This window comes from Myxine glutinosa, chromosome 6 (genome assembly GCF_964187855.1).
Source record: "Myxine glutinosa chromosome 6, kmMyxGlut1.1, whole genome shotgun sequence".
In the NCBI taxonomy this organism is placed as follows: domain Eukaryota; kingdom Metazoa; phylum Chordata; class Myxini; order Myxiniformes; family Myxinidae; genus Myxine; species Myxine glutinosa.
This window is the reverse complement of record NC_136266.1, coordinates 109,712,428-109,734,105: the sequence shown is the minus strand read 5'-3', so window position 1 is coordinate 109,734,105 and position 21,678 is coordinate 109,712,428. Positions and strand designations below refer to the sequence as shown.

Below are 21,678 nucleotides of genomic sequence, written 5' to 3'. Positions count from 1 at the left end.
TCTGTAGTTCTGTCAGTGGTCATGGGTTCTTTGTCACCTCCCTGACCATGGTCCTTCTTGCCCAGTTGCGCAGTTTGGTCGGACGGCCAGTTCTAGAAAGGATCTGAGTAGTTCCATATGCTTTCCATTTCCTAATAATGGAGCTAATCATTAGGAAATCATCAAACGATTGGAAGAGCTGTGCTCTTGGTAACTCTCAACACTCTATAAATTGTTTTATACCCATCCCCAGATCTATGCCTCCTCACAATTCTATCTTACCGAGTTATACGAACAGTTCCTTGGGCTTCATGGTTGGGTTTCTGTTCTGACATGCACTGTCAACTGTGGGACCTTATACAGAAAGGTGTGTTTTTTTTCTAAATCATGTCAAATCAATTGAATTGGCCACATAGTGTGGTATGAAGTGTAATCCCGTGCGATTTGCGTGCTAAAATTGATTTTTTTGCATTGTTGGATTAATTTGAGGTCAAAATATTGAAAAATAATGGGGTTCAAATTTTCCGACCCCCGGATCCCCTTTTATGGGGTGTTTTGTTTCCAGTGACCCCCGGGACTGACCATGCGACTTTCTCCCCTAACAACTGAGAGATTTTATCGATCTCGGGGTCATTAGAGAGGTTTTCGATGACGCTAAATCCATTTATGATACTTTCAAAGCGACTGGAAGTGGCGATCCCAGATTTCCGTTCACCAAAGATGCTAAGGTCAAGGTCATTTCAATTGTAGCAATAAACTTAGGCATGTAATACCTCTTTTTTATGGTTTTCAGGCACAGGAAGACGTTTGGTGCAGTTATTTTTGCGATCTAGATGCCCTGTCGCGAGATAAGGACAAAACAATATTGGTAAAATGCTCAAGGCTTTTTTTTGTTTTGTTTTTCAGAAAGAAGGCTGACAGAGACTAGTACAAAACCATCTAGAGGTCATGTCTGAGAAGAACAGCGTTTGCATCATCTGCAATGAAGGAGCTACATCAAAGAAGGGACTGATAAACAATCCTGATATGATTGGCGAACTTATTTATTGTGCTAACGAGCGACTGTCTTTGGGTCAGGGTGATATTAAGCGACTTACATATCGGTTAGCTAGCTTAGGTGAATCTGAACGGAAATCAGTATGGTATCATAGCGAATGTCGAAAACCCATCGTCAACACAAGCATGATTGAACGGCTAAGGGTTAAACGAGTCCGGTTTGATTCTCCTGCATGCCCTGCACATGGGCCTGGACGACCTTCCAGTGTGGCTGACTCTACCCGACCTAAAAGAACAAAAACCATCCTGAAGGAAAAGGTGTGTCTGTTCTTGTCATGTAGCTTTTGTTCTAATAACATATCAGAACCTCTCCATCGCGTTTACTCTGACAAGATGGGTGAAAACTTCCTCGAGATAAAGCTCAAGACTCAGGATGACCGCATCAGAACTTGCGTGTCCGAGTTAGAAGACGCTGGGGATGCCTCTGCTCTTGAAAAATACTATCATAGGAAATGTTTACGATACGCGCAGCGCACTTTAACGCGAAAAGATCGTAGTAATACCCAGCTTATTGGCTCTCTATGTGATGAACAGTTGCTTCTCTCCGTCCAAAATACTCTTACTGCGGACGATCTTACTCTGAACATGGCTGAAGTGAATGGTGCATATTTGTCCATTTTGAAGAGGTATAATGTAGAGATCAATCAGACAACCAACTACCGCAAGCATTTCAAAAATCTCATTACTGAACGGCTTCCGAATATCCAGTTCGTCCAATCACTACGCAAAAATGTCCCGACAACCTCGTTCTTTCACTGGCGGTTAGGAAGGCCATGCAACTGATGTCTGCACAGCTGGATAATGACGACACAGTTGGCAACTTGAAGAACATGGCAAACATTCTAAGGGAAGAGATAATGCAGCATCAAAGCTGGTCGTTCAGAGGAATGTTTGAAGACTTTGAGAATCCTCCACTTCTCCAGTTCTTCCTCACTCATCTCCTATTTGGCCGTCATGTTCTCAAAGTTTCTGAAATGCGCAATGCACAAGTGGACAAAACTGTTGATGTTGCTTGCCAGTTTCTCGTCCAGAATACTCGAACCGATCGCCAGGTAAAGCATCAGCCAAAACAAAACGAAATCTTTCAGCAAACTGCCCAGACGCCCCTCTCAATAGGCTTGCCGCTCACCATTCATTCCAGAGTTCGTGACAAAAACCTCGTCAATAACCTATCAGAAGTTTACATTGGGAGCGACTACCAGAGGCTCCTTGATCTCGAAAAGCGCATAGAGCAAGGCGTTCTTCAGCGAATGAAGGAGGCTGGTGGATTTTGTCTGCCTGATTTCATCAAGAAGGGATTGAACATCTGGTTCGCTGTTGATAACATCGACCTCTTAGAAGACACACCGACTGGACAGAACACATTCCATGGCACAGTGATCGTGATCAACCAGCGAGCAGAAGATGGCGAGCCCATCAACCAACCACTTGTCATCCCAGAGGAACTTCTCGCACCGGCACCACTCGCGTTCGAAGTCAAGTACCTGCAAGAGCCAATCATTAAACCTAAACCAATTTGATTTGAGGTCTACCATCTAGAAAAGCGGAGGAGTAAGATTTCCAAAGACTTCACTCACACCTGGGCGCTTGCCAACTACTACGGTACTGATGACAGAGGTGGTGAAAAGCTAAATGACCAACGTGTGGAGAATATAGAGCAGCAAGAGACTGAAGAACTGCAAGGTCAGACCGCAGGTCAAAACCCCAGATATTCCGACGATCCTATTCTTTCAGTGACAAAACGAATCCTTAAAGGTAAGGAGTTAGCAAAGGAAGAAGTTATGCCAACATGGGGTGCGACTAAATCTCTTCTGTTATCACGCTCCTGTCAGAGTCTGAGCCCGACTAACACAGAAGTGATCGCTCCGCTATTCAAGACTTCTCCAACGGATTACTCGACCCTCTATACTGTTCTGATGTTGACTCAGGGCATATCTGCTTTTGTGGTTGGTCCTGAGAGAAGAACCCTCATAACGCTCGATCTTGATCTTTACAGCCGCGCCCTCAAGATTCAGCAGTCAGTGAATAACACCAACTGGATTCTCCGAGCGGGCGTTCTGCATATTGCGTTTGCTGCCCTGCACGCTCTTGGCAAAACAATCGACGGAAGTGGCATTGACACGTGTGCGATTGAAAGCGGCACATACACTTCTGCAGGTCTTCGTGGGGTCTATGGTGGCAAGGCATATCTCCTATTTCGCTCTTTCACGAGCCTCGATCTTGTATACAAAAAAAAAAAAAAAAAAAAAAAAAAAAAATACAAGCGAGGAGTTGAGTACCACATCACGACTAGCCTGGCGATCATGATGATGAAGTTTGACGCCATTTTCTCTGATCATCCACCTGAACCACTTCGTGACCAATGCGTTGCTCTCAAGAAAGCTCTCCACGACCGTAGCCAAGACATGGTTGATATCTACAACGACATCCGGTCCTCGTACTCAGAAAATCGCCATGAGAAAGAAGATGACAACATCGGCGAGCTCGCTCAATTTCTCAACCAGTACCTCGAGCAAGTGGAAAGTCTTTTGCATCTCATAGGTGCCTGCCGTTCAGCTGACTGGGAAGGTTACTTGGCTGCCTTAGAGAAGCTCATCAAGTATTTCTTCGCGCGCGATCTCCTGAATTATGCTCGCCTAATGCCAGTCCATCTTGCACAAATGAATGCTCTGGAAGAGGATGATCCAGTTACGTGGGAGGCCCTGAAATCAGGAGACTTCGTTGTGGCAAAATCAGAAGTTCCCTTCACTCATCTTTTCACCGACCAGGCCCTGGAGCAAGAGATCAAAGGGTTGAAGCGTCACGGCGGGATGGTTGGATTGAGCCAAGACGAAGCTGCCCTAGACCGACTTCTTACTACCACACCTCACCTCGCTCATATAGTGAAGCAGTATCTCAACAGTTTCCCTCAAGCCTCTAAATCTACTGAGCGAAGTGAACATTACCAGCTTTCGGGACGAGTTGCAGCGAGATCGAGAGAAAACGCTCTGAAGATCCGTCACTCCATCGAGTTGCATTGCGCGGGCAATCCGTTTACAGTAAAGCCTGCTTTGAAGAGCCTGGTGTCTTCAGCCCTTGTTCCAGAAGATGCGAAAGCCGATATCTTGCGATTTGCAGGGAAGGGACAGAAATGTTTTAACGATTTCGTTCAAGACAGATTACTGCCCACATCAACACTTTCGGTTTGGGACCCAATGAAGAAACTGAAGATAAAAACCTTTTCGAACTTGATGGAGAAAACTAAAGTTCACGTTGGTGATAAGGTCATCAAGTTGCGTGAAGATCGTGAACTGCTCGGCAGATTTCTTATCATCCAAAGAAGCCGGCCTCAGCTGGTGCCAAAACTAGAAGAGACAATCGGAGAGTATGAGATGTCAGTATTAGTCAAATAATGGTTTTGTCAAAAAAAGTAATGATGTCAAATTGGTTTTGTCAATTGTCAAAAATAAACAAAGATGTCAAAAAAATAACCCTAAAAGATGGTTTTGTACTAGTCTCTGTCAGCCTTCTTTCTGAAAAAAAAAAAGCCTTGAGCATTTTACCAATATTTTTTTGTCCTTATCTCGTGACAGGGCATCTAGATCGCAAAAATAACTGCACCAAACGTCTTCCTGTGCCTGAAAACCATAAAAAAAGAGGTATTACATGCCTAAGTTTATTGCTACAATTGAAATGACCTTGACCTTAGCATCTTTGGTGAACGGAAATCTGGGATCGCCACTTCCGGTCGCTTCGAAAGTATCATAAATGGATTTAGCGTCATCGAAAACCTCTCTAACGACCCCGAGATCGATAAAATCTCTCAGTTGTTAGGGGAGAAAATCGCATGGTCAGTCCCGGGGGTCACTGGAAACAAAACACCCCTTAAAAGGGGGTCCAGGGGTCGGAAAATTTGAACCCCATTATTTTCGAATAAATTGACCTAAAATCAATCCAACAAAGCAAAAAAATCTATTTTAGCATGCAAATCGCACGGGAGCTGTTTTTCATGACACCTCATACCACACTAACAGGTGGACAAAGTTGTCAAGACATCTCAAGGATGGCCAAAGGAAATTGGATGCACCTGAGCTCAATTTGTAGTGTCATAGCAAAGGGATTGAATACTTATTGACTCGAGACATTTCAGCTTTTCATCTTGAATTAATTTGTAAAAGTTTCTTTAAAAAATAATTTCACTTTGACATTATGGGGTATTATGTGTCGATCAGTGACAAGAAAACTCGATTTAATCTATTTTAAATTCAGGCTGTAACACAACAAAATGTGGAAAAGTCAAGGGGATGAATACTTTCTGAAGGCACTCGATGTTTGTTCCTCAGTGTCAAAGGAGAAGTTATCTGCAGCTTATTATTTTAGCCAAAAGACCCAGGTGAAATTGCATGGACTTTCTTATGCAAGTTCGGTGTTCAAAGCTGGAAGCTGTTTGGGTTCCCAGGACCTAGGGTGGTCTGGGCTTAAGGCATCATCCTGTTTGGAGGACTCCTTTGGGTTATCTCATATTCTTTTCTTCGAGCTTGCTGTTGGATGTTCATGGAAGTTTCATTTTTGTCCCACGTCGCACCGCGGAGCGAAAGGGTGACTATGGTTTTCCCCTCCGTCCGTCCGTCCGGGCATGCGTGCGTGCGTAAGCGAAGGACCGCATTCGAATTTGGTGTGTGGGTGCAACCCACGTCAAAATCCAAGATGGCCACCGCCATATATGTCTGATGCCATGTATGTCTGAACCTTGTGAGCGGAATATCTTGAAAAATAAGCGAAGTACCAACTTCTAATCTGGTGTGTGGGTGTATCTAGGCATAAGGAAGAACCCTATTGAAAATTGGGTCGCCACGTCAAAATCCAAGATGGCCGCCGCCATGTATGTCTGAACCTTGTGAGCTGAATATCTTGAAAAATAAGCGATGTACCAACTTCTAATGTGGTGTGTGGGTGTATCTAGGCACAAGGAAGAGCGCTGTTGAAAATTGGGTCGCCACGTCAAAATCCAAGATGGCCGCCGCCATGTATGTCTGAACCTTGTGAGCGGAATATCTTGAAAAATAAGCGAAGTACCAACTTCTAATCTGGTGTGTGGGTGTATCTAGGCATAAGGAAGAACGCTATTGAAAATTGGGTCGCCACGTCAAAATCCAAGATGGCCACCACCATATATACTATGTCTGAACCTTGTGAGCGAAATATCATATCACAGCATGTTTTCTGCGTCTTCCACTTTGTCAACTCACATCACTTCCCCGACGGGGGACCTAGGCGTAACGCTTGTTAAAGATATTTATTGGATTGTTCCTGGGATCTGTAGAGCTTCATGGAGTAAACATCTTCTCCTCTATTCTATTTTTCTTGCTATTCTCTCTTCTTTACATTATTACATTCTTCTTGATTCATTGTAATTCGACTGCTTTTGCTCAAATTCTGAGTTTTCTTGTAATTTGAAGTTGGTTGTTTATTAAAATTATTCTTTTTCATATGATTATTGTTGTTTTTTTTGGGGGGTGGGGGGGGGGGGGAGCTTTTTTATTTCTTTATATTTGTTGCGACGCATTTTAATGCAAAGGCTTGTCTTTTCCTCCTGCAGGTCACGCGGTTCGATGTTGCAGGTCTTCCTTACATCCACCTGTGGCGGCTTGAAGAAGAAGAAGTAAGTAGCTTTCAGTTGCTACTGTTTTGTTTAGGTTTCTCTGCCTTGCTGGTACATCGTCATCTATGTATCAAAGTAGTGGCATTTTTGTGTCCGTCCGTCCATCATGCTACATCATTTCGTCTATGATGTCATTGCGGCGAACAACGGCTGACTGAACCGACCGCCATTTTAATTTGTAGGCCGTTCAGTCCGAACACGTCAAAGCGGTCGAACCTGTCATGTATCACAATCGCCATGCTCTACCTTTACGTTTTTCATTCAGTGTGAAACACAAACAATCCGATTGTTAAAATGACCATCAAATATCGAAAGCATCGGCGTTACGGCTCTTCCAACAACACAGTACGTATAGGCCATAGGCTTCATGCCTTCATGCTTTACTTTCAGGCCGCTTCGGAAAAATTAAGCCCAGGTTTACAGCCTTAATACAACATGCATTTTAAGGCCATTTTCCCTGCTAGAGCGGTCCCCATGCCTTGCGGTCCCCATGACAATCTTCTCCATTTTGCCCTATTTTCTGCATCTCTCCTTGTTAACCCCCTTGCCCGCATTTCTTCTTCCACTATCTTTAGCCAAGTCTTTCTCGGTCTTCCCCGTCCTCTACTTCCTTCTACATTAATTTCCATCACTCTTCTCAACCAGTCACTTTCATCCTTCCTCAACACATGACCAAACCATCTCAACCTGTTCCTCTTCACAGCATCAATCACAGGCAATATTCCCATCATCTTTCGCAATTCAACATTTATCTTCCTCTCTCTCAACGATACTCCGCACATCCATCGAACCATTCACATTTCCACCCTTTCCAGCCTTCGTTGCTGCTCTACGTTCATTACCCATGTCTCGCTCCCATAAATCATAACACTTCTCACACATGCAGCATACACCTTTCCCTTCAGCTTCAGCGACACTCCCCTCCTCATCAGCACGCCACTCAGTTCCCGAAACTTCTTCCATGCACATCTCACTCGAGCAACCGTTGCCGAGTCTGATCCACCTTCTCCATTCAGCATGTCTCCGAGGTAGCAAAATGTTTTCACACCTTCCAGCTTCACGCCGTCTCCAAGATCCAACTCAACATTTCCTCCATTTGCAGCTCTCTGTGCACACCTTACATTTGAATCTAGCTGCCACACTGGTAAATGACCCTCTCAGACCACTACATTTTTGATGAACCCACTCAGCGCACATTGTACATTGAATGGAGTTCACTCCGACACCATTCCTGCACACAGCACACAGCCACTTCCCAGTTCTTTCCACCTCACCACATGCTTTACCACTTGCCATCACCTTCGTCTTTCCGATATTCACCTTCAGACCTTTTGTCTCCATACATTCCTTCCACTTGTTCATCTTTTCCTTCAGTCCATCCATACTTTCCGCAATCAACACCAGATCATCTGCATACAACAACTCCCACGGTAAACCCTCCTTTACGTTCTGAGCCAGCACCTCCATCACAGCTACAAATAGTAGTGGACTTAGTACGGACCCCTGATGCACTCCCACCTTCACCTCAAACTCACCACTGTTCCCGTCCTTCGTCCTTACAGCTGTGCGCTCTCTTTTGTACATTGCCATCACTACTCTGATCAACTATTCCTCCACTCCTAACTTCCTCAATGCCCATGTCAATACTTTGTGTGGAACCCTATCGAATGCTTTCTCCAGATCAACAAACCCAAGAAACAACTTCTTCCTCTTCTCCATGTACTTCTCCTGCAACTGCCTCACAATGAAAAGCGCGTCTGTCGTTCCTCTTCCTGGCATAAATCCAAACTGCATTTCGTCGATCTTCACTTTCTTCCTTATCCTCCTCTCCAACACCCTTTCCAATACCTTCATTCCATGCTCTAATAACTTTATCGCTCGGTACGAGCCACACTCCAGAGGGTCACCTTTCCCCTTGTATAGAGGGACGAGGGTACTCAGTTCCCATTCCACTGGAATGCGGCCTTCTTTCACCACCAGATTACAGATCTCTGTCATTCTCTTCACACCCCCAACTTCCTGCTGCCTTCAACATATCTCCCACAACTCCCTTTGGCCCTCTGGCTTTTCCACTCTTCATTGCTTTTATCGCTTCCTCAACTTCCTTCTCAGTTATCTTCTCTGCCGGTCCTAAAACTGGGTTACTCTCTATGTTGCCATCCCATTCATTCTCTGTATTCAACAGCATTTCCATATATCTTTTCCATCTTCCTTTAATTCCATCTGGGTTGACAACAATTTGTCCCACTTCGTCCTTCAAGCAACTCACCCCCATCGCATCACACCTCTCTTTCGCTATCTGCTTTGCAATCCTGAATACTGCTTTCTGACCCTCTTCCGAATCCAAGCGTTCTCCGAACATTTTCCTCCATGCCTCCTGCGCCTTTGCTACCTCTTTCTTTGCAGCCTTCCTGGCTGCCTTATAACTTTCATGCTCTGCTGTTTCTGCTCCCGTACCCTTCGCCTTCTGCCACTCCTTGAACTTCTTCCTCTTCTCGTCAATCCTCTTTCCAACTTCATCATCCCACCACCATGTTTCCGAGTGCTTCGGTGGTCCTTTTGTCCATCCACATACCTCACCAACGGCTCCCAACAGACTAGCTTTCATTGACATCCAACCACTTTCAAGCTCAACCACATCATCCTCTACCCTACTCAGCCTCTCTTTTAATGCCTCCCTTACTGTCACCTCTTTCAACCTCCACACCTTCATTCTCGGTTGGTACTTCACCTGCCGAGCTCTCCTCGCACCTTTCACCCTTATGTCGCAGACAACCAAGTGGTGCTGTGAAACAGCCTCCTCCCCCGGGATCACCTTTGTGTCCCGGAGGTGCCCCCTATCTCGCCTACGCACCATCAGGTAGTCAACGGTTGTCGTCGACCCACCTGACGTGTATGTAACAAGCTTATTATCCTCTTTCTGGAACTGAGTATTACAAATCAACAAATCAGCTCCAGCAGCAAACTCCAAAATCCTTTCACCTTCTCCATTTCTCACACCATATCCGTAACCCCCATGAACTCCCTCAAAACCATCCATACTCCTTCCCACATGTCCATTCAGGTCTCCTCCCACCACAACAACTTCCTCATCTTTCACGTTTTCCATCAGCTTCTCTATCGCACACCAGAACTTGTCCTTCTCTTCATCGCTTCGACCAACCTGCGGAGCATATCCCGAGATGACGTTCACCAAGAGCTTTCCAATCATCATTTTCACCATCATCAACCAATCACTCACTCTAGTCACACTCACCACACTGTCTACAAACTCCTCAGAAAACAGGACACCAACACCATTCACGCTCTCCAGGCACCCTTGCCACACAAACTTGTATTTCTGTCCCTGCCTACCCTTCACCATTCTCACACCACTTCCCTTCCATCTCGTCTCCTGCACACAACATATGTCCACTCTTCTTCTGACCAATACTTCCACCACTTCTCCTGATCTCCCTGTCATTGTCCCTACATTCCATGTCCCAAACCTCAGAAACCGATCTCCACTTCGGGCTGCACCCTGCCCATATGTACTTGTAATTGTCATGGTTCTCTTTTTGAGGCAATGTTTTTATGGCCGGATGCCCTTCCTGACGCCAACCCTCTTAGTCATCTCTTACGACACGCAGGGATACGGTGTACCTATTCTGACCAGGGTACACACTGGGAAACGTTTAAAACATGGAAATTCTGGGGGGGGGGGGGGGGGGGGGAAAGGGTGGCGTCAGCATCACAGCTGCGGTTTAAACATATTCCAACAATATCCAATCAGAACCATGATAACCATGAAAAACAATCTGGGAAAAGTCTCCAAGCAAGAACGTGGATTTGAGAAAGAAGGAGCAGAGGCGGAAGAAAAACGAGATACAGGGGGCGGGGCTCAAGTCGAGACGAGGAGGAGAGCGAACAAGCACGTGTCCGGGAGGAGAGAAAGAATCGATGTAGAATTCTTTGTCTATCCGTTTGTCCTGTTTTTAAAAAACGCCGGACAAAGGGTAAGATGCCTGCGAGAGGCAGGGGGGAGAAAAGAAAATCAAAGAAACAAGCAAATACTATGAAGGACAGAACTTCCACTCACAAAACACCGACGGGGGGAAGGGAGCCCGGAAAGACCAGGCCGCGCACGACGCGCGAATAAAAAACGACCAATCACACACAAATCCGCAACAACCACAAAACCAAAACTAAACAGAAACACACAACAACACACACACAACAAAACAACCAGCGGAAACCCGACAAAGACACGAATGGGAAAACACTCAAACTTCGATGCCGTGGAGAGATCGAAGCAAGCCTCGTCGCCTGAGGGACCGGAAGTGATTCTTCTGGTTGTTAAATTGACAGTAGTTAAATTGATATATGTGGGAAAATTACATGTCCAGGCCTGGAATTGAACCCAGGGCCTCTGGAAAACCATACCACGGCGTACCAGTGCTCTACCATCTGAACTATATGGGCGACCCTGACTGAGCATGCAATTTTCCCATACGTACAGTCGTGGCCAAAAATATTGGCACCCTTGCACTTTTTTCAAATAATGCACCATTTCTTCCAGAACATTGTTGAAATTAAAAAATCTTTTGGTATCTACATATGGTATCCACATTTGTATTCATTTGGTTTGCAATGGAACAAAACAAAAAAACCTGAAAAAATTACTAAACCTTAGCTTATTCCACACAGAAATCCTAAAATGGCCCGGAAAATATTATTGGCACCTTTTAGAAGTTGTTAGAAATAATTAGATTTCAAGCAGGTGATGCTCCTTTACTTTGGCATTGAAATCGCCGATGGTGAGTTGCAGGTGCCTGCAATATAAAAAAAACCACTCATTCAACCAGTTTGAATAGCAAAAAGGAGTCATTCTGCTGTTTTGTGTCACTGTGTCCTGCAATAAGCATGGAGAAAAGAAAGAAAACCAGAGAATTGTCTGAGGAGGTCAGACACAAGATTGTAGCCAAGCATGGACAATCTCAAGGCTTCAAGTCCATCTACAGAGACCTTGATGCTCTTGTGTCCACCGTACACAATGTTATCAGGAAGTTTAAAGCCCATGGCATTATAGCCAACTCCCTGAACGTGGCCGCAAGAGAAAACTTGATCGAAGATTGCAGCGAAGGATTGTTTGAATGATGGAGAAAGCACCTCGATCAACTGCCAAACAGATTCAAGCTGACCTTCAGACACAAGGTACGACGGTTTCAACTTGCAACATCTGTCGCCAACTCAATGAAAGGGGGTTATATGATGGGAGACCCAGGAGGACCCCACTGCTGAGAAAGCCCAACTGGAGTTTCCAAAACACACCTGAACAAGCCAAAATCCTGGGAGAATGTCCTGTGGACAGATGAGACCAAATTAGAGCTTTTTGAAAAAGCACATCATCTTTATGTTTACAGAAAACAAAATGAAGCCATCAAAGAAAAGAACACCTTCCCTACAATCAAACATGGAGGAATCAAACATGTAGTTCAGTGATGTTTTAGGGTTGTTGTGCTGCCATTGGCACTGGGTGCCTTGAATGTGTGCATGGCATCATGAAATCAGGAGATTCTCAAGGCATTTTGGAGTGCAATGTTCAACCCAGTGTCAGAAAGCTGGGTCTCTGTCGAAGGTCATGGGTCTTGCAACAGGACAATGACCCCAAACACACTTCAAAAAGCACCCAGGAATGGTTCAAGACAGAACGCTGGACTGTCCTGAAGTGGCCAGCAACGAGTCCAGATCTAAATCTCATTGATCACCTGTGGGGAGATCTGAAAACAGCAGTTGGGAGAAGGCACCCTTCAAATCTGGGAGAACTGGAGCAGTTTGCACAAGAAGAGTGGGCCAAACTGCCAGTAGAGAGGTGTAGGAAGCTCATTCATGGCTACAGGAAGTGCTTGACTGCAGTTATTTTGTCCAATGTCTGTGCTACCAAATATTAAGTCTCGGGTGTCAATAATTTTGTCAATGCCATTTATTTTTATTTTCTGATTTAAAAGGATATATTAAGTTCTGAATCAAAAACAAAGGTTCTGTAATATTAACAGTTAAATAAAGAATTGTGGAGACCAAATACTTTTGTCAATTTCAACTTATTTTTGAGAAAATTGTGAGTTATTTTTAAGAAGTGCAAGAGTGCCAATATTTTTGGCGACGACTGTATGATTGCCACTCTCTTTCCGTCAATGCTTCCGGGGCACTTGCGGCCAACCAGAGGAGCACCAATGGCTTGAACATGAGAGGGTCTTCCTCCAATGGGGGAATATATATATTTATATATATATAAATAATATATCAATTTAATTATTTAATCCTGTTCATTAATCTAATTGCTTCACTACGCCCCCAGTGGCGTTTGTAATAGAGGACATGGATTTGTCACCCCATTGGAGGAATACCCTCTCGTGTTCAGGCCATTTGTGCTCCCATGGTTGGCAGCGAGTGCCCCGGAAGCATTGACGAAAAGAGAGTGGCAATCATATGTGTGGGAAAATTGCATGCTTGGTCAGGGTCACCCAGATAACTCAGATGGCAGAGCACTAGTATGGTTTTCCAGAGGACCTGGGTTTGATTCCTGGTCTGTAATTTGCATGTAATTTTCCTACATATATCAATTTAATTATTTAATCCTGTTCATTAATCGAATACAGTAGTATCGTTTTCGTAATAGTAATAATGATGATAATAATAATAATAACGTTAACAATAATAATAATACAGTAAATATAACCGTAACACTTTAATCCCAATGGCGTGAATGCAAAGTTAATGGATTGAAGCGGTGTATGGTTCATGAATCAATGATAAGCGGTGTACGGTACTGATAACCACAGAAGCAAGGATTTTTTTTTTTTTTTTTTTTTTTTGTATACTGAATCGAGGCTCGTGAAAGAGCTAAAAAAGAATTAGCCTTCTTTTTGATAGTAATTCTTTCTTGATAGTAATTTCTTGATATCTTGATAGTAATATCATTTTCATAATAATAATAACGAAACGTTAATAATTATGATGTAAAAATGTAATCGGAACATTTTCGTGACTAAAATATTCCTGGATTGAAGCGTTGTATGACTCATGTCATGAATCTATGATAAGCGGTGTACGGTACTGATAACCGCGGAAGTAAGGATCTCTCTGTCTCTAAAAGTATGTCCGAAGTAAGTACGTCTCTCCGAAAAGACCGACTGGACAACCCTCATCAACTTTCTCAACAATCCTCTCCAAGAAGATGTCACTCAAGCTTTTGGGTCTCACTTTCTGCCATGATATTTCCTGGGAAAACCATGTTTCTAAGCTGTCCTCCAAAGCCAGTCGCCGACTGGGCATCCTCCGTCGTGCGGTCCTTCCTTAGCACACCTGAGCTCCTCACCACATACAAGGCTTTCATCCACAGCTCAATGGAATACTGCTCTCCGCTCTGGGCTGGTGCTCCTGCCTCACACCTAGCTCGGCTTCATGCTGTAGAAACCAAAGCTTTCAGAATCATTGCAATCTCTTGCAATGAAGCTAACTCCGAGGGCCTTTTCCTCACTCACTGCAGGCAGGTTGGTGGTCTTTCTTAAGGACACCCGATGTCCCTGTTCTCTACTGTTGTACTTGTGTGCTTCCCTCTCTCTCCACATCTTGTCTTCTACCGACTCCTCTCCGGCCTAGCTCCCCCAGCTCTGTCTGTGCTCTGTCCCCCAAATATTCCTACAGGGCGCACAAGATCTGCCTGCAACCCACTTCTGGTGAAACTGCCAAAATCAAGACTCTGCTCACCTTCACTCTTTCATTCCTCTTTTCTCCCACCTCTGGAACAAACTCCCTCAGTCTTCAATCTCACTCCTCCCTCCAGGTCTTTAAAACAGCTGTTCACCACCATCTCTTATCTTCCCCCATCCAAAACCTTGATCTTTTTTATCCCCGTTAATTTACCCCAGATCCACTTTCTTAAAATACCGACTTTTTTCCTGGAAGTCCTAGCAGTGTCCATGTGTTTTATACCTCTCCGACCCTCCCCCCACTCTCCCCTCCTTCCCATGCCCCCTCCCCCCAAGCGCTGTCCCTCCCCCAGATCTCCCGATGTCCATGTTCTCTACTGTTGTACTTGTGTGCTTGCCTCTCTCTCTCCACATCTTGTCTCCCGCTCCCTTTATTATACGTTTTATGTGTCTGTTTTTTTTTTTGTGATTAATGTTAGCTCTTGCACGAGCCTCGATCTTGTATACAAAATAGTAAATAAGGAATTCTTAATACATAATATCATTTTAGTAATAATAATAACATAACGTTAATATTATTGAAAATCTAATTGTAACACTAATCCCTTCGTAGTGACTGCACAGTTACTGGAGGTTAAAATGTATACATCATAATCGCCATGCTCCACCTTTGCGTTTTTCATTCTGTGTGAAACAGAAACAAAGCGATTGTTTTAAATCAAATCGAAAGCATCGGTGTCATGGGTCTTCCAACGATACAGTACGTATAGACCAATAATATACTGTACTAACGCTCATTATTAAAGTGGTGTATTATTTCAGAACTCGTGATGTTATCTTCCATGGCCAAGAAGGACTTTTATCGTTGAAGATATTAAATCGTACTGCAATGACGTATTATTACTATACGAATTGCATACACACTGCCCGTGTTCCACGGGTCCCTGCTAGTATCGATGAAAGGTGCAGACAAGTTGCTTGTCGATGTCACTTTGCAGTGGGTGGTGGGGGAGGAGGAATTTGTGGAGGAAAAATATTTGCCAAGTATTTATTCTTTCCCAGCGTCTTTTGTGCTCCATTTTAAAAGTGGAATTGTTTGTTTTTATCAATGTGTTGGTTATTGTTCTTCCCTCCTCTTCATTCTTCAATAAATCGTGTTTTACCCCACTGGCGTGTCCGCCTGGTGCACGGTTTGGGTTGCACACGGTAATGAATTAACATGGGTCAGACCCATGGCCGTTATAAAATTGGCATGAAAAGCCATCTTTAAGAAGTTTCAAATGCAGCGGTTCATCCTGGCGTATCACTCAGCCCTCATCCTTTAGACGGGTGAACTGGATGCAGGCGACAGATCTCGTTGGACTTTCTGTTAGTCGGAAACCAAAGTAAACATCTGTTCAGTTTTTCCAGTGGAAGGCATACAGCGCCAAAGGACCATTTGTCATGAAATTGGTAACCAACCAGTTGAAAGATTTGACCTCGTGTCCACCAACGGTCCACCGTTAAAAAAAAAAAAAAAAATGGAGTTTATGGATTGTTGTGAATGAGTCCTTGCTGTCATTGTGAAGATCTGAAACGATACCAAAGCATATCCACAATTGTTATTTCCTCAAAAAGCCATTTTGTGGCCTAATGATTGTAAAGGAGATTGAAGTTGGAAGTGGGCGGTGGGGAGGGACTGCTTGGGGTTGATTTCCTCTGGCTAACTTGTTATATTTTGAAGTTGCTTTTTCAAAATGGACGCTCTGTAGTTGGTTAAATAAATGTGGCATGATGTTGCTCCAGAGGATTGATGGGAATTGACTCGCATTGTTTGAAGTGGTGTTTGTCCATTCCAAGCATTCATCTGGAACCTGGGTTTACACTAGACCGAATCTCAGTACTGAAGACTTAAGATGCCTCGCCTTGTCTCGTCTCATGCAGATGGTGCTCATAAACCGGTTGCTCGTAGACCAGCTCCTCGTCGAATGGACTGAGTGTTATTGAACACCTGGTATGCCTCTTGAAAATGCCGGCACCGCTCGGCCTTGTATGCAAAGTGAAGAACTCTCATGGATTGTCACCTTTTAAATATATTATTAATGTATTTTTTTTGTTTTTTTTCTTTTTCTAGCTCTGAGAGGGCTCTGTGTTGGTCTGTGTTGAAGGAGTTCGTAAATCTCACTCACGTTGCCTGATGTTGGCATGTCAAGGGTTTTTGGGTTCTTCTTTCTTCCTGTGTGGGGGAATAGCCAAGTAGTCATATTCTTGGTTTAAAATGTCTGTCATGGCGTTTGGTTAAAAAACACAGAAGCCAAATGAGTTTACTTGTTTTTTTGTTTTTTTTGGTAATGTTTTGTCCAATTTTGTTTTCTTGGCCCATATCCTGATATTCTTTTGGTTGAATGTGAGATTGTTTTCTTTTCCTTCCCCATCCTCTCCCTCCCTCCACCACTATCCTATCTTCCCTCCACCACTCTCCTCTCTTCCCTCTCCCCTTCCCCACCCCCTTGATACACACACTCACACCAATTGTGATTTTTTTTTTTGCTGCATGACAATGGAGTGATCTTGCATTCTTTGGATTTTTTTTCTTTCCTCTTGGCTATTGGAGAAGGTGGCTCTTAAAGCTTGAACCATTGCAACGTCTGCAACCAGGAGCGCTGTCGGTTTTGGGAAGATTAAATGTCATATAACCTTCCAACAAACCTGGTTTGATAAACTTAGAATTGTAAACTAATGACTGAATTGTATAAACTTTCTCTCTACGAGCAATCTCTGCTCAGCGAGGCGACACTGGTTCTGATGCTGGTGTTTAAACTTCCTTGTAAATGTCTCGATCAGAAAATCTTTTTTTAAATATTGTCAAACACCTCTGAGCCGTATCATGTGGTGTGAAAACTTGAACCATGTGCCTTCGGGAGCTGCGATGCTTTGTGAAACGGTGCACATTTGGTTGAGTTTTCGCCACAACCTCACTTATTCGCACCACTCAGATCAGCAGGCTGTGGTGTGATGTCATCATTTCAAGCTCTGCGACAGCATTCTGTGCCGGTGCTGCTTGTGCCTCCGCTGTCATGGCCGGACGCACCTGAGTGTACGGCTGGCTTTATTATATATGTCTCTTTATATTGGTCTCCATTACCACTGTAGCAAGCTGGCCGGGTGGACCCTGTGTATACTAGCCACGGCCTGGATGAAACTTTCAGTCCAGTTGGCCGATGAGTTTGATGGAAACGGCTTTTTGGATACAACACTTATGATGAAGTTCTGGCATAGAATAAAAAAATTCCTTTAGTTGTTTTTCTTTTTTCTTTTGAAGAGTGATGTTTGCCATGATTTTTGCTTCTGCATGATATTTATTTCCTGTACAGACATGTTATGTGACTTGATTAGTAACCTTTTTACATTGTGCTTTGTCTTTTTTCTTTCTTTTTTTTCTTTTTCCAGATTTGGCCAGTGCAATAAATGTTCTCGTGCAAAATGTTTCTAGCCGATGTCTGCCATTTTAACATCCCACAGGGGGATTTGGTCCAATAGGTGTTAAAAGTTGACAGATACCATATCAGGTTTGATTTTGAAACATTGCACAAGCAGCCAGAAATTGATGGGTTGAAGTAGCTGCAGTCTTGGAGCAAGATCCAGGAGAATAATGGGGGTGATAAGAGATTGGGGGAAGGGATATGATAGAGATGTTTAAGGTAAGAAAGGGTATCTACAAAATAAGCGCAGAAGAGTTTTTCAGCAGCATCGAAAGTGACAGGACCAGGGGACACAGCTTAAGAGGCCAAGAGTAAAGAAGAGTAGAGGTAGGAAGGTGGTGGTCTTTGAGTTGTTGATGCATGGAATGGGAATGGCAGTGGCAGCATAAACACCAGATAGGTTTTAAACTGGAATTAGGGACTGGTAGGTAGTTTATGTATTGAAGTGTGACTGACAGTGTGAGAGTCCCACAAATAGTGAATGTGCAGTTGGATGAGGGACAGCACACACACCTGTTGATTGCACAAATGTTAACGACACAGCAATTCTCGTTAAAATATGCAGGATTCGTACATGCCCATTTTATGTCTTTGCCATGTGAAAAAAAAATCACTGAGCAGTCTCGGACTGACCTTTATTTCGTCATGATGAGACGTCTGACGTCATGGTGACCATGTTCTAACCATTAACGTTTCCTCCAATATAATGAATGATTCAGCATTTTGTGAGGTTATTCGGCATCCTTGAGGAAAGGTCCGTCATTCCTGCTTCCTTCCCATACACTCATCCCTCAAACCCATTCACAGGTGCTGTCTGCACCTCAAGGGTGTCAAGCCTATGAAACAAATGCGGAGTCTCGTATTTTTAGCACATCCTTGTCTCGACATCCTTGTCTCGTCTGGGTTTTCATCTCGAGTCTGGCTTAGCTAGGGAGACATTCCCATTATACTGGGAAGTGACAAAGCAAGTTCAAATCCCATATATACCATAAATACATTTCTTGGGATGCAAAGGAGAAACCTCCTGAGACACATTGTGATGCCTTGTGAGTTCTGACTCATTCTGAAAAGATTTATCCATCTCATTTCGCTTTAAAAATGCACACATGTCTATTCAAGTGTTTGAGGCAAAATCGTCAATGAGAGTCCTGTGTAACTCAAATGTCCTTTTATTCGCCTTTTTACCCTTCCTGCGCTCACGAAGCGAAAAGCGGAGTAAAGCGCACAGTTATGTACGACTGTACGTACTGCATTTTTTAATTTTGAATTCATTGGTCCGATTTTGGCAACAGTTGGTCCGATTGACACGAAATTTGCACCATAGTATCAAGGGAGGCACAAAGCGCCTGTCCCTATACCCTCCCGGTCAAAAGTTTTAGAAAACCTCAATTTTTCCAGTTCTTATTGAAATTTACGCAGTTTAATGTCTCAATGTACTCTAAAATTAAGCATAGAACAAATAAAAAAGAAATCATAGAATCATTTTGTTTAACAAAATTTAATTTAAATTTTTGACTCGGCAAAGTAGCCACCTTTTGCAGATACAGTCACGTGAAAAAGTAAGTACACCCCATGTAAAGTTTTGACTTTTTCAACATATTTCAACATACAGCTATTTGATCTTCATTTCAACAATATTGTTACAGAAGCGGATTAAAGATGTTAGTTTACCGAGCGGTTTGGTATTACCGCGTCCGAACAGTTACTCCCCGATTAGAACCCGATCCCGCCCGACGTTGACCAAATCGCGCTATGCTAAATCAATGAAGGAAAGGACACAACGGCTGGGATAAATGCAACGACACAAGGGGTACAGTTCTCAAGACCTCCGGAGGAGGATATAATTGGTGATGCAGAAACGGGTAGATTACACGGTAAGAGGTAAAGCACAGAAAAGATGGGCACTTAGACACAGTCTTATCTTATCCCCGACAGACCACAGACAAACGGGACAAGACTGACTTACACAGGGATTGATGGCAAGGAAGGACAGGCAGTCGATAGCACAAGGTGCACCTTGGCTCAGGGGCGGAATCAAACACGGTCCGGTCCAGAGATGCGGGGAGGTATTTCAGCGCTCGGAGGTGGCGTCTTCTCTCTCCAAGCTGAGGGCGCATCTGACGTCACCTCCCTCTTCCTGCGCATGCTCAGCGGGGAGTGACACGCCCTCGGCTCGTTAGCTCCGCCCCAGATGGAATCGGTCCGCCGCTTCTATTGGGTGCGGGGGGTTACCGGGCTCCGCCCTTGACGAGGAGCTGACAGCGAGCCCCTGCGTGGTAACCCCGTCGGAGCACATGTTCAATGGCGGCTAACCAAGCCGGAGTGAGGACGCACACTCCCCGCGCCGCCGCCGCTGTTGTTGTTGTTGTTGTACCATGAGGGAGAGCTGCAGGGAGGTATTGGGAGGTCCTAAACTTTCTAACGGTGCCATACAATCACATTCTGGTGCAACGAAGAGTCAGAATTAATGGAAACGAGTCCTTAACTGACATAGACTAAGAATAACTAGCAAGATGTCCTATAGTTGTCTATGTGAGATGCGGTGGACCTGGATGCGACATTTAATGGGGGAAATAGGGGAAGGTCGGGTCTACAGAGTGTTGTTTACAGACAATGGGACTAGGGAATGGGGGATTGGGGATAGTTGGGAAGTATTGGGGAAATAGGGGAATATTTACAAGCGGATATGGATGGAGGCCAATCTCATATCCGCAACATTGCACCCTTCTCTACCTCGGGGCGTCCCGACCCGATAAATTTTTACTTACTTTAGTGTGGCACTCAGATGTAGTTCCCTCTACTATTAACTCAACCCTGAGTGCGACAGTTTTACAGATGTTCACAAATGAGTAAATATGTCCCCCTGCGACGTTGCACCCTTCTCCTCACAGAAACACACCCACAGGATAACCGAATCGCGGAAAGAATCCTCAAACTAAACATACAGCCGGTAGGGAGCATCATTTATACAAGACTACACTGATATTTACACTACGATCCAGGACCTGTTTTTGGAGGAACACATGCAGATGTTATGCATAGAGAGAGCACGCATGCCAGCATCGATACACCAACCCACGAGTGCCCTGTGGCCCTACGGCCTTTAATAATGTGCAGAGCACCCCATCCAAGCACCAAAAGCACCACCCCATCATGTACAGTCAGCACCATCCGGTGCACCAATAAAGTGTTCATAGTCACCGGTGGTGTCGCAGCCGGCCGATGTTCTGCCGCTGGTCTTGCCTTCTTGGAGTGCCTTGGCCTTCTGGCTTCCTTAAAAATAAAGAAAGGCGCCAACCGCGTCCATTTCTGAATTGTGGCCGTCAGGGGGCCAACTATAAGTGGTTCACCTGTATGGCATAGGTGCCACGTTGACCCAGAGGTCCATCCACGGGTGGTGCTTGCCCGCAAAAGAACTGCGGTCCATGGTGGGCGGCCACAAAAATTGCGGTCCATATGGTGTATCGATCCAGGCAGCAAGCAGCGAAAGTACAGGCCCACAACTGCGGAGCCAGCACCTCCCTCTCCTCTCTCTCTCCGCCCCAAAGCCAGATCCTCGGAGGTGGGAGACAAAAGAAAACAAGTGAGTAAGGTGTTAAGGGCGCAAAAGTGCACGCAATACAAGGTAATGCACACTAGGGGCACATGGGAACCAGGTGAGACAGGTACGTTCCTACCGTACGCCCCCCCCCCCCACCAGGTAACCTACATTGCCCCTCCCTTACCCCTTACTATATCCACACAACACAACACTACCCATAAACATCTACTTTACACATCAACAACCGTCCCTACTGTCTTCCCCGTTCCTCCCATAAACCAAATTCGTTTTCTCTCCCTCCTAACCAAT

At 44.5% G+C, this 21,678-nt stretch overlaps 1 protein-coding gene across 7 annotated transcripts in view; it reads left to right on the top strand.

Moving 5' to 3' along the window:
- The window catches only part of LOC137430180 (uncharacterized), a 51,015-nt gene extending 33,181 nt beyond the window's left edge, over positions 1–17,834 (top strand). For 4 of the 7 annotated variants that reach the window (XM_078780371.1, XM_078780370.1, XM_078780372.1 and 1 more), the window contains exons 10-12: positions 6,614–6,676; positions 16,291–16,360; positions 16,481–17,834. In XM_078780371.1, coding sequence (XP_078636497.1) covers positions 6,614–6,676; positions 16,291–16,353 — 126 coding nt within the window. In that variant the 3' untranslated portion in view covers positions 16,354–16,360; positions 16,481–17,834. Of the gene's footprint in view, positions 1–6,613; positions 6,677–16,290 lie in introns of all 7 variants that reach the window. The other 3 variants (XM_078780367.1, XM_078780368.1, XM_078780369.1) reach the window with 1 other exon arrangement.
- Positions 17,835–21,678: the final 3,844 nt, after the last annotated feature.